At 40.7% G+C, this 13,288-nt stretch overlaps 2 protein-coding genes across 2 annotated transcripts in view; both read right to left on the bottom strand.

The window, feature by feature from the left end:
- Positions 1-832: 832 nt before the first annotated feature.
- LOC138016116 (uncharacterized) lies at positions 833-7,535 on the bottom strand. The gene is made up of 4 exons (XM_068863294.1): positions 6,675-7,535; positions 5,020-5,355; positions 3,206-3,493; positions 833-1,956 (listed from the first exon to the last, which is right to left on the bottom strand). The coding sequence occupies exons 1-4, from the start codon at positions 6,865-6,867 to the stop codon at positions 833-835; spliced, it is 1,941 nt and encodes a 646-aa protein (XP_068719395.1). The 5' UTR covers positions 6,868-7,535.
- A 1,222-nt stretch (positions 7,536-8,757) lies between these two features.
- The window catches only part of LOC138016130 (inter-alpha-trypsin inhibitor-like), a 6,172-nt gene continuing 1,641 nt past the window's right edge, over positions 8,758-13,288 (bottom strand). The window contains exons 3-5 of the mRNA XM_068863315.1: positions 13,116-13,288; positions 11,202-11,445; positions 8,758-9,015 (exon numbers count right to left, since the gene is read on the bottom strand). The exon at positions 13,116-13,288 is cut by the window's right edge and continues 4 nt beyond it. Coding sequence (XP_068719416.1) covers positions 11,204-11,445; positions 13,116-13,288 — 415 coding nt within the window. The 3' untranslated portion in view covers positions 8,758-9,015; positions 11,202-11,203. The remainder of the gene's footprint in view (positions 9,016-11,201; positions 11,446-13,115) is intronic.

Consider the following 13,288-nt stretch of genomic DNA (forward strand, 5'->3'; position numbering starts at 1 on the left):
GAGAAGCGCACAACAATGTTAACAAATTTTGTCCATTTTTCTTTTTATCTCTGTGCTATCCCTGATTATGTCTTTCGTGGTAAAGAGAATTTTGGGGTAAACAAACAACAATCTTTATGCGGGCTACAACAAACGTGTTTCAATACATGTTAAGAAATGTTTCGTCTGCGCCGACTGACTTTCCCTGTATGTCCGAGAGAGGAGGCCAAATCAATCAATCTTATAACCCTGCTTCAGATCGCTGTAATTTATAGACCACTTTCATAAATGGCGACCACTTTTATATTCTTTTGTCTTTATGCTAATTAGACCTACTGCCCTCATTTTGAAACAAAAATTCTTTTGAAATTTGCTCGTCGTAGCGAGGCTAGAAAGGCTGTTTTTCATTCAAACAAAAGAAAATTTATTTGGCCGCCATTATGCAAGTCTATGCCCGCAGGAAGGAAAAATATTTCCCTATTTGTTGGCCTGGCCTGGCGACCTTAATCAAGTTCAACAGACTCTTAATTTTCTGTAGACACACGAACAAAGTCCTTCCAAGGAACTTAAAATGTTCATTTTCAAGAGCTAATAACTGTGGAAATTCGAAATCAGAGGACTTTCGGACTTCGTAATTTCGTGCGATGACTGCTGCACACTGAGGAACGATAAGAGTTGGTAATTGGTAGGAAGTCCATTGTTTTGTTGATCACATCATCTTGATTATTATAATCATCATTATCATCGTCGTCGTCGTCGTCGTCATCATCATCATCATTATTAATATTATTTATTTATTATTATTATTATTATTATTATTATTATTATTATTATTATTATTATTATTATTTACTCAGGCAATTCCATGACATCGTAGCTTTCCTAAAGTATGAAAACCCTTCTCCACTCGGGGATCACCAGTGTCACCAAAACGTAACTGAGTTACAGGCAGAGTGGATTTATCAGTCAACAGGCCACTATCCTCTCGCCACGTCAGGTCATTGGCATCGCAGTTACACTTGCCTCCAGTGGCGCATGTGTCATTCATCCCACATGCGCACTTGTTGCTACCAGGCGTAGCTCCTCCCCAGTACTTCATCTTCTGTCCATCACGTGACACCCACCAACCGAAAGGCGAATCATGCCAGAGCAACACGGAGTGGTGGCATTCGTATTTAATGAGCTGTTCACAGTGTGCGGAAACTTGGAAGAGGCTCTTAATTTGAGTCATGGTGAGTCCATTGTATGCAACGTCTTTCGAATAACTTCCTCGGTACATGAAACCCTGAACGGCGGTCCTTTCTTCCGAGTCGTGACTTACAACAGACACGCCCACTCCTCCCCTTTCAGTCATGTTGCAAAACACTTTGAAAAAGCTCGAGTCCTTATCAGGTTTGACAGAATAAAAACCGCTCGCATTGTGTCCCGCTAATCGCCATTCACTGCACGATCTTACAATAATCGACAATCTAGAACTTGCGTTTATTGAGGAGACTACACCTCTCGCCTCGCAAATGTACGATCCTTCGTCATCAAACGAAGTAATGTTTATCACAAGAGTTTCGTCTCGTAGAACCTCATAGATCTTTGGCACGACACTTCCTTTCCTGGACCAAGTCACTGCAGCGTTACTGGCTTGACATCGAAGTGGAACTCTGCTACCAATCGTCGCGTTAATCCATCCGACGGGGCGAACAACAAACTTAAGTTTGGGAATTACTGTTACCGACGCTGAAGCCTTTACTTTGCTAAAGTCATTTTTGGCGGTGCATGTGTAAGTTTCGTTGTCATTTATCGTGGCGTTCTCGAAGACTTGCCATCCCTTTTGAGTCTCGTTCGCGGATTTGCGTCGACCTGAGAACTTCACCGTCCAAGTTATCACGGGCTCAGGATATCCAGAAGCTTGGCAACTCAAAATAGCATTTTTCCCTTCCTCAATCGTTATTGAGTAAGGTAACTTTGTAAACTGCACCGGAACTGCAATGAAACGACGAAATTTTAAATTAGCGATTATGCAAAGGTCATATTCTTGTCCCCTTCTAATGTTATCCCAAATTCATTTTTGACTTGCTTTAGTTTTTTCATCATTATTTAAGTTTCGACATCTTGAACGACTGACTTAGCCGAGGTAACTTATGCAACAAAGGCCTCCAAATAGGCAAAGAAAACACTCTGGTCTGACTTGCTTCTCACTAACGGTAGAAGTAAACTTGCATTAACTGGCTACGAGCATTCCATGGTGTTGGTTTGAGCTAAGTGGATCATGAAATTGGGGAAGTGTTTCAGGGGCTATGCAACATGATATTGTCGTTTGAAATTCTGTTCCTTCCCTGGAGCTTGAGGGACGAACAAAGTCAAGACAAGGGAAGTATTGAATGAATGAATCTGAAACCAAATCATTTTCCAATCTGCTCATCCCTGTGAGCGCTGGGCGCCATTTGGGCGCCATTGTTTTCTTTAACCCCGACCCCACTCCCCACGGGCCTTAATTGTAATCAGTGCCATATCTCCACTCGATAATACACAGCGGTGGTATCAGATGTGACATCTTGTGGGATTTGGTTGCAATAGGTTGATCTTAAAAAGGATACTGAGAGGGCTTATCACGTACACCTGCCCAGAACCAGACCCTGAAAACAAACGCTGTTAAAGCGCATATCTAAAAGCAAGCAATATCAGCCCTCTGCAGAATGAGTGGTGAGAAGGAGCAGTCCGTAGGCTATTTAATATGCGAGTGCAGAAGCTGGCCAAATTCGAAACACGATTACTCCTCCCTCTCCTCATCCTCGACTACTATTACCTAGGCTGCTGATGCTGCTGCTGCTTTTCTACTACTAATTTCCCTACGATGACTACTAATACTGCTCCTACGGCTGCTTTTACTGCTGATGCTGCTGCTACTACCTCTAACACTACCACCACCACCACTACTACTACTAAGTACTACTACTACGACGATGATGATGATGAGGAGGCAGTGTGGCCGAGTGTGGCCGAGTGGTTAGGGCGCTTGCATTGAGATTCGGAGATCCCGGGTTCAAGACCCGCTCTGACCACTCTTTGAATTTGTTCCTGGTATTCCCTGGTTCAACTTCCCAGCTGCACTTGTAAATAGCCAACTGGTTTGCCTCTGGCCAGTTGGGATTCTTAACAGTTATAGTTGTTGTGTTCTCCCCTATGGGGAGCGGTCAATTAAGTATGTATGTATGTATGATAATGTACATACCATGAACGATTAACACGGTTGTCGATTTGGCTAAACCAAGAGCATTCACTGCTTGACACACGTACATGCCAGCATCTTTGAGTTGAGTTTCTGTGATTACCAGTGTCCCATTATCGTTTGTCACGTGACGACCTGAAGGAAGAGATCCGTAAACTCGGAACCAAGTTAATTCTGGAAGAGGTAGTCCCTCGGCCTGGCACGGTAACGAGACTGTGTCAGTCTTTTTGACTGTTACCACTTTACCTGGTGTGGTTATTGTGGGGACGGATACCGAGACACCTTGCTCGCCTGCAAGTACAAAAAGAAGGATCGACTGCGATTAACTGGAGCATTCGATTGCTTGTACATTACAAAGGTGTAATGCGGCGGTGGGAAAGATGATAGACTAGTTGCTAGGTCGTTTATCTCTGTTTTTCATGGACAATGTGTACCGTTGGTCTGCGGGTCTAAAATGTCATACGTCTCAGATTTCGAATGCAATACGTGTTCAAAGGTGTAATGTGCCCTCGGGAAAGATGATAGACCTACTAGCTCCACATGAGTTCTTGTATCTCAATGGGTAGAGCTTCCGACGGGTGTTATAGAAGTCGTTCCTCCAAATCCTGACTAAGTTGTCCTTTAGCTCGTTGCCAAGCAACTAGTCTGTCATTCAATTACTTGACTCGGTCAATCTCGTTCCCAGAGCCCACGTGTCTTTTGGTCAGCGTGACCAAAAGACACGTGGGCTCTGGGAACGAGATTATTGACTCGGTTTACTGGCTGTCTGAGTGCGCCAGCCTACTTGCATGCTAGGCTCGATTTCCAGCCGTTTTGGGAGCCTGCGTTCCTTGCCCCACACCACGGCTGGATCACTGGTCTGCCTGGTGTATTTTGGGACCAATCACAGCCAAGTCTGCAAGAATCGGGCAGGCTTGGCTGTGATTGGTCAATTCTATCACTCGCCTATCCAACGTGGCGGATATTAGTGGTGATGAGTTTACTTCTTCTCTTAAGTGTGTTTCACAGCGCTTTAATATCGAAAGATTTAGAGAAACACAGCAGGAAGCCATTGTTAATTTGTTAAAAGGGAAAAATGTTTTAGTTTTACAGCCTACGGGCTCAGGGAAATCCTTAATTTTTCAGTCTTTTCCGCTCATCGTCGATGAGCTGCGGAAGCCAGTCCGATCTAGTTTTGCTTTGTTTATATCATTGATCACTGGATAGCTCCCACTCGGGCGTAGTGACGACGATTTCTGGCGACATTGGATCCGACATTGAGACGCGAGGCTTTCGCTGAACTGTTTCCATTCACTGGAACTCCCTCTTCCACCGCAAACTCTGACCTTGCACAGTTTTAAATTTTTGTGTAAGGTCGCTTTTTAAACATTTCAACGCGGCTTTCACCTCAAAATATTTGTCCACCGATTTGTAGCAATTATCGTTAAAAAGATCCCCTTCCGGGTTCAGGTTCTCGCTGGCAACGACTTCTTGCAGCTTTGAAAGAAGTTTCTGTTTTAGTTTTACCCTTTTCCTTGGATTATCCAGCAGACTTCCACATAGAACACATTTTGAGAGGAAGAAAAGGAGGACCGAACAAGTTTTTCCGGATCGAGTTGCAACCTGTCAGCGTCAAATTGCAACATGGTAATTGGCATAAAAAGCGGATGTGACGTCACGGACAAGCGATACGGACCAGTGAACCAGCCGTTCGTTGGGAGGAGGATGATACCGGAGTCCCAAAACGGCTGGAAATCGAGCCTAGCCTGCCTGCCTGCTCAATTTTTTTTCATTAAGTTAGTTTGTTTTTGTTTTTAACCAAATTTTTGTTTACTCACCCCTCTTTCCTGCTGGTCCCACAGGCCCTCTCGGTCCCGGCTGCCCCCTCGGCCCGAGCTTACCAGGAGACCCAGGTTTTCCTGGTGGGCCTGTATCACCCTTGTCACCTTTTTGTCCTTTGAAGCAAAGACGTTCCTCTTTAGCACAGAAAACCTGAGTTAAGGAAGACATGATGCTGCGAATTTCTTTCTTTACTTCCTGTGTAATGAGCTTTCGATTAATGCTTCTCCTTTTGCTTTTATCGCTCGTCTTTGATTTATCGCTCTGTCTAAGATCTCGTTCAGTCCTTGTATGAGGTCCTTTAGCGTCTGCTACATGTATATTTCCGTCGACACCTGCATGGTTAAATAATGTACGTGTATGTATAAAGATACAAAAAATCGTAAAGACGAAAGTCTTCGTACCAGTTCAGCATATTTCTTAAGAGTAAGACTGACACTTTAGATCTCAAGTAAGGATCGAAACTAGGGACAAGGTTTAAAAAAGAGATGAAAGAGTTAAGTGAATGGAACTTTAAAATGGGGAGTATCCACATCTTGATTATTTTCATGACAAATAGAAGCTGATTTCGGATTTATGACCGTCTTGTGTCTCCAAACAATTTTGCTCTGATTCCTTGGACCAAAACTATTCATTTTTTTTTAGACTTTAGACGGGTTCTCCCGAGAAAGGAATTCAAATCCCTTTCCTTTAGGCGAGCTTTCTGAAACCCGGCAATGCTCGATTTTGTCTTCGTTCATTCTCAATCTTTACCTCAACGGCACTTCCCACTAACCGAAACAACAAGCTTATTAACCCCGTTCAGAAAACAAACTCAGAGGGTCTATTAAAGCAGTATTTAACAACTGAGTGAGAGTGAAGGTATGAAACTTGCTTAGCTTGATTGAAGTTGCTGTTGCTTTGCATCACACAATGGCCTGAAGAACGTAAACACTATAAAACTACCCCCAGACATAGATCAATACTCCTAGGGATACTCTTCTGTTGACAAAAACAAAAACACAAGACCATGCCTTGAAATTTGTCCTGAACTGAAGCCTCGATGTATCGCATAGACCACTTTCATAAATGGCGACCAACTTAACATTCTTTTGTATTTATGTTAATTAGACCTACTGCCCTCGTTATAAAACAAATATTCTTTTGAAATTTGTTCGTCGTAGCGAGATTAGTAGCGCTTATTAGCATTAAAACAAAAGAATAATTTATTTGGCCGCCATTATGAAAGAGGTCTATGTGCGTACTTCGAGAGAGAATTATTTTCACGAGAGTACGGGCAGAAACGCAAACAAATACAGAGGAATTTAAACAATGACCCCAACTGGGATTAGTCTTCGAGAAATACAGTGTAGAATGTTCCATAGTGGCCAACCCAACCAGCGGGACAAGATTGATTTACCCACTGGATTGTGATTTTTTTCCAGCCGATCGCTCTAACTACTCTTACATCAACATGAGTAAAGATTGTAAAGAAATAAGTTCGTTAAGTTGAAACATTGTCCGGAGAAAATTTGTGTTGATCGCTTTTCGAAGTATTGCGTGGTCTCAATTTTTCGCTCAGTTGTTGTTCGAAGCTATCCACAGGGGGAAAAAAATCGCGAAATCAATTTGTTTTGACAGGGCATGAACGTTGGATAAGGATGAAGACACTCACCTGCCATATGGGTAAAATCTGGAATTGTATTTACCATTTTTAGCTGATTTTCAAGTTCAAAGATTCTTCTCCGGAACAGCAACAATTCGTTGGCGTTTTCTCCCGAGCGCATGATAGCCATAACAGAAAGTAGAACGGAAGCAAAGGCTGACAAAATACTGACAGAAGTTGCAAGTGAAACGTCTTGTTTCATTTTTTCTCCACAATAGACAAGATGCAATAGCAATATACGGAATCTTAAGATTCGTGGCCTGTTTCATGGATGGGATTTTTTCCAAACTAAACAACAGTTGGACTTTTGGGAAAGTTGAGACAAGTTTCTGTAAGCCCATGCTGTCAAGCGATCATAAGTATGCAACTTGTTTTGGAAATCGAGATATTTACATGCCGCCCCATCGAGTGGGACATAAGTTATCGGGTGATGCCAAGTTTGAATAAGCCTGTCCAATTCCGACACTAGATACAATTTATTTACTGTGTGTATTTGACCTGCACCTTGAAGTTACGAATCCGGCGATCCGGTTTTCTTCTAGAATGTGAAAAAAAAAAAAAAACGCGGCAGTTTCCACAACTCGAACTCGTTTCTGTCGGGAGAAGGATCTCCACTTGAACTCATATAGGTACCTAACATAATTAAATGTAAACGGTTTTAAAAACGGGCGCTTGTACTTAAATACCGTTCACCAGCCTACACATACCGTTCATTTAGTGATTTGGAAACCTTCGCCGGCTACCGGCCGCCGGCCATTCAGACACTTCGTAATTCATTCTTTCGTTTGCACTCAAATGAACACTCTTTGCCTCGTTCATTAGCTCGAAATCAATGCACCTTCAAATGACGAGACATCTTGCCCATCAACCAAGTTTTACAGCTGTTTTGGAACACACAGATATTTCAATAGTTTCGCCTTAAATGGCATTCAAATGATTTTAGTTGACTTCAAGGTGATGTAACGTACACTTGCTGGTGGACGAGTCTGCGAACCCATTTTTTGCAACTGATTTTTAATTCTGCTTTATCAAACTTAATTTATAGGTCATTGGTGTAAGTGGGACAGTGAATAATATAAAGTCCAACTCGTCCGTAGCCGTCTCTGACTCGCTATTGACGAAGGGGTTTGCAGGAAGGAGAAGACGATTCTCTAACCCATACCCACGAATCTCCTGTGCGCCCGCATTCATTAAGTCCGGTGGTCAGCATTTTCATCGTAGGTACTTTATGTATCCCTACCACTATTGGCGGTGGCCTCATGGTCAGTGTGTCGAGTGGTCCGGGTTCGGGACATTGTGTTGTGTTCTTGGGCAAGACAGTACTGTACTCTCACGGTGCCTCTCTCCACCCAGGCTTTGGTTGTTCGAAAGCCGATTAACTTAATCCAGGATTTGCGTGAACTTTTGTTTCATGTTTTCCACCTTTTGGTGAAATTTTCGTTTGCTCATTTTGGTTTTTCAAGGTTGACTTCTTCTAATGTAAGGTTTTGCCGAATATCAGCGTTCAACAGCATTTGAGAGTAGAGAAATAAACTCCTTGGTTAATTTTTAATCTGGGGTTAGCGTTAATCGACTTTTGAACAACCGGGCCCAGGTGTATAAATGGGTACCGGCGAAAATGCTGAGGGCCACCCTGCGATGGACTAGCATCCCATAGCATTATTCCAGAGACTTTCCGGGCGCTCACCCGCTGACCAAAAAGCCCGAGGACTCTGGGTACGAGATTGGCCGTACACAGGCAGGCTTTCAGTTCATATACCTGCTATAACTAATATGTTCAAGAAACGCGTCAGCAATAAAGCGAGCTGAAAGCATTTTTGCAGCTCAGACAAAAGCCGTTTTGGAGCGGAATTGACCGAGGCAGAAATCGATGCTTTAGTGGAAGAGTTGTTGATCTTGGAGTTTTTAATAAAACAATTATTCTACCCGGGCTTGCTGGAAATAAAATTATAATAACCAACTCGGTGCGTTATCTTTCACTTCATATCCATCGCGCCCTCGTAAAATAATTGTTAAATAGACCCTTGTATACCCCCTGTGGGCCGCTGAGTCAGTGACATATTGACTGACAATAAACCACTTACTACCAGTATCTTCAAATTTCTTTGAATTTTATTGCAAAAATTCTTATCATGTTTACAAATGATACATTTAATACAAAAAAAAAATTGTAAATTATAGGAAATTCGGTTACATAAGTTTGGTTCGATTGCTGAAATTACTTTCATTACTTATTTAAAATATTTACTTACGAAATGAAATACGATTGTATATACCCCATTATGTTGTATACGGTTAAATAAAACTTTAAATATCACTTCCACTTTTTCCAATAAAATGTTCTTATCACCTGCAAGAGAAATGGCGAAGACTTGTGTTTAGTGCAAAATGTCAAAAAGTGGATTTCAAAAAGCAAAGTTTCCATGCAACCTGCTGGGTTCTTTTTTCTTTCTTCACACAAACTCGATCTAACTCTTCTTAAAATAAAATACATCTCCCCTGCTGGATAAAGTAGGAAATTTCTGTCCCAAGAAACCATTTTGTACCTGACGTCAGATTGCTAGCCCTTCCTTACATGTCAACCTGCCCTTTGTGTTTTGTCATGCAATCGAGACAAACAACCGAGAGAGGCTTGGTCCACTTCTTTGCGTGACAAAGCTGTAACTTAGCGATAACAAAGAATCCCTGTTCTGGCCTAAGTATGGCATAACTCAAGTGCAAAATGTACACAGTGATTTGAGGGGGAAAATGGTCAAAGTGGTGGAATGGTGCCACAACCATCGTTCCATGTGTATATAACTTTTCGTACAAAGAATCAAAAAACCAGTGATCACCGTGTATGCCTGATGGGCATTTTTACGTTACACAGAGTAGTCAGTGGTGTTCTTGGAAAGGACATGGAAATCTCAACCAAGTAACATACTTCCCTTTAACAACACCATTTCACAAACACAGACCTTAAGGTGGTTCAAAACAGTTTCAACACTTGTAAGAAACGTTCTTATTAGGAGGATTGACACTGCAACACTTCATCACTTAACGGCAATGTTATGGCACCATATCACACACCAATTATTGTTGAAAAAGATTTGGTTATTTTTGTGATGCAAAAAGCTACTGTGGCAATAGGAAAGCCCTGCAAAAACACCCCATATATTGGCTCAGCTGCTCATGTCTAAAAAACGAACTTGGTGACCCCCATTTTTTATTTCTGAAATGTAATCAGCATGCCAGAATGAAACTTTCTGCAAAGTTAAAAAAAAAACTGTGGAGTGGATTCAGAGCCACCTTATTATAATTGAAACTTTAAAGTGGTACTACGACCAAAAAAACAATTCTTTGTTTTCTTTGGATTTCAAAACTATGTTAACTAACCACTAACTGACCCAAGTTTTAAGTTGTGATTTTAAAAAGACACCTGTTTATTTTAACTGGAATTTTCTTATTTATTGGTCCGCCATTACTAACTTTAAAATCTTGAGAGAGCTGGGTCGAGGAGAAAATGACGTCAAAGACTCACTAGTTTAAGAATGCAATGCGTGTACGCGGCTGAATTAATATGCAGCACGGGAGTTTCGGGCTTTCAGACTTTTAAACCCGTGTTTTGCATATGTAATAAATTGCGTTTACACCCTGAATTTTTAAGCTAGTGAGTAAATGACGTCATTTTCTCTAGATCCAACCCTCTGAGGTCCAATCGGCCAGTTTTGAAAGTGAGTAATGGCAGACCGTGAAATCCAAAACTTACACTCAAAATAAACAGCCTTTGGATAAAACTCAAAGCTCAAAATTTTGCCAGTTAGGTGTTAAGCAAACACGGTTTCAAAATCTGAAGAAAAAAAGGAAATGGTTTTTTGATCATAGTACCACTTTAAGATAGCTCTGAATCCACTCCACAGAATTTTTTTAACTTTGCAGATTGTTTCACCTTGGTCTGCTGATCACTATTGTGCCATAAAAAATTGGGGTCACAGAGTTCGTTTTTCAGATATCAACAACTTGAGCCAAATACATATATAGGGTGTATTTCCAAGGATTTCCCGTTGCCATGGTACATTGTTATGTCGCAAAAAAATGACTTCATCTTGTTCAGAATGATTGATGTTTCACATGGTACCATAACATTGGTGTTACGTGATAAAGTGTTGTAGTGTCAATCCCTCCAATTACAAGGTCTCTTAAAATTGTTGAACTACCTTAAACATACAAGCAATAAATCAGAAACATACATGGAACAAACAAGTACCCAGGCTAATTTACATTTTGTTAATAATTTTTATTCTCGTGTACTTATCTTCATAAAAGTTATTGATACTGGTAATCACAACTCTCGTGCATTTGCATAAGCATATGTTTGTCTTTCACTGTCGGCAACCATGTATAAATCAGCCTCAAAATACAACCAGTTCAAAAACTGTAGGCACGTATGACTTTGCTAAGATGAGATTCAAGTGTAACTTTTGAAAATACAATTCAAAGGATTAAGTGATGGTTGAAATTGCATTGCCAAAAAATAAAGTTGCAAAGTTATCCTACCTTTAACTGCATTGTAAGTCACTGTGTCCTCTCCTTATTCGTTTTCTACCATTATTTTTAACCTTGTTCCCCCTGCGATCCACACACCAACATTTCTTTAAGTGATGTTTGCACTGCTTTGGTTTATAGAAGCCCTCATCGTCACAATCTGGTGTGTACTGCATGGGCACTCCATGAACTAACAAGGCATTTAACAGCTTCTGCACCTTTGTACAGGGGCCCTCTGGAATTTCATCATCATCTTCTGTAGAGTTTTAGAAAGGGGATAAGAATTATTCAATGAAAAGTTGAGTTAGAAAAATAAGGGAACCTTGACTGATTTTTTCATGCAGGAGTGGAAGACAGAAGGGGAGGTTGATTTACACTCTTTTAAATTACAGTAAGTATAAAAACCTAAGACCTACAAAAACTACTATAAAATCAAGTAAAAATTAAACCCCATTTCCTAGAGATTCTAAGCCTTTGTATCCATATCATAGAAAAGCCAACTATCCTAGAGTTGCTGAACTCTCAATGATCTTTTTCTGATGGGAATTACTTAAGGAAATTGTCATTTCCTGAAGATTCTGAGATTTTATAAGAATCAAGTGCATATTTATTGTCTTTTTTTTAGGGGGAGGGGGGGTTGGGGGTAAAACCCTCCCCCAAAATTCCAAAGGGGCGTGGGCCTCCAGCAATAACTTACACCAATGCCAAACAATTTATATCCAAGTTGCATAGTGTCCTTTTTTACCAGTGTGCAAATAGAACTTGTATATAAGTCAACCCAAGTATTTTTAGAGGTTTAAAAATGGATTTTCCAACCCTTAACCATGTTTTTCAGAAGTTCAGTTAAACACGGTTTCAACTGTTTTCATTTTAAAACCTGAATACTGATTTGTGTTGACTACAAATTTAGCACAGATCAAAACATGACTTGAAACTCACCAGTGGCAAAAGCCACTCCTACATTTTTCTGTGAATGATTGTCATTTTGTGAAGCCCCACGTTAATTAAACATGTCTTGTTGGTGTGAATGGGATATAAGAACTTTTTTTCAGGAGCTAAGGATAAGGTAGGCACAAGTTTCCTTCCACATTTTCTTTCGAAAAGTTGTCTCAGATTTACTGAGAGTGACTTGGGAAGGTAGATGCAGTGGGGAGAAGGGAAGGGAAGGGAATAAATATTTTGCTTTGGAAATTTAAGACTACCGTAAAAACTTGTGTATAAGGTGCATATTTTTGTGCTCAAAATCATGGGTGCGGCTTATATAACAGACCACTGCTTTCAGAGGGAGTAAACTGGCTGGTATGGGGTTACAAACAATGCTATAACCTTCAGTAAATTTATTATTTGTATCACTTCAACAACGATCTCTCTTATGCTTGCAAGAAAAAACCACGCTATTTGGGAGAACTCAAGAGGCAAACGGCCGACTGTTTTGTTGCCCTTCATTACTTGCATGGTGTGTTAAACATGTTTTTCTCCAATTGAAGGCTTCCACATGACTTAAAAACATGACAGACGCACAGCTGACGTCCAAGTTGTTTTCAGCATTGCTCGACCCTGACTTCCTTTTGTAATGACCGCGTGGTTACCATTCCCTGCGCTTTATTTTCTCTCAAATTTCATCGTTTTTATTTCAACTTTGGGCTTTAACAATGAAGACAAGTGTTGTCAGACCCAAGAATTAGTGAAATCAATTAAATATACGATTTTAAAAGGTACTTTAAGAGTTGATTAACTTCTTCAGGTCCCTGCAAATTTCGCAAGTTTATCACGAACAGAGTGCTTTTTGGAGTGCTTTTTCTCAAAATCATGCTTGAAATTTGAGGGTGCAGCTTATCCAAGAGTGCCGCTTATACACAAGTTTTTACGGTACTTTTTCAGCTTTTCCCAAAAATTTTGTAAACGTTAAGAATTTCCTTTACTCACCCTCTTTAACAAGGATGCATTCAGCTTTACACTCATCCTTTGATTCAAAGTTATTTCCATTTCCTCTACAGCCTCCATAGATAAACTTGTGACACTTTTTCGAAGTTGTGTTGAAAAACCATCTTGGAAAATACCCCATGCATGGTCCAGGCTGTACTTTGGCAGAGCAGTTT

Source organism: Montipora capricornis, chromosome 9 (assembly GCF_036669925.1).
Source record: "Montipora capricornis isolate CH-2021 chromosome 9, ASM3666992v2, whole genome shotgun sequence".
In the NCBI taxonomy this organism is placed as follows: domain Eukaryota; kingdom Metazoa; phylum Cnidaria; class Anthozoa; order Scleractinia; family Acroporidae; genus Montipora; species Montipora capricornis.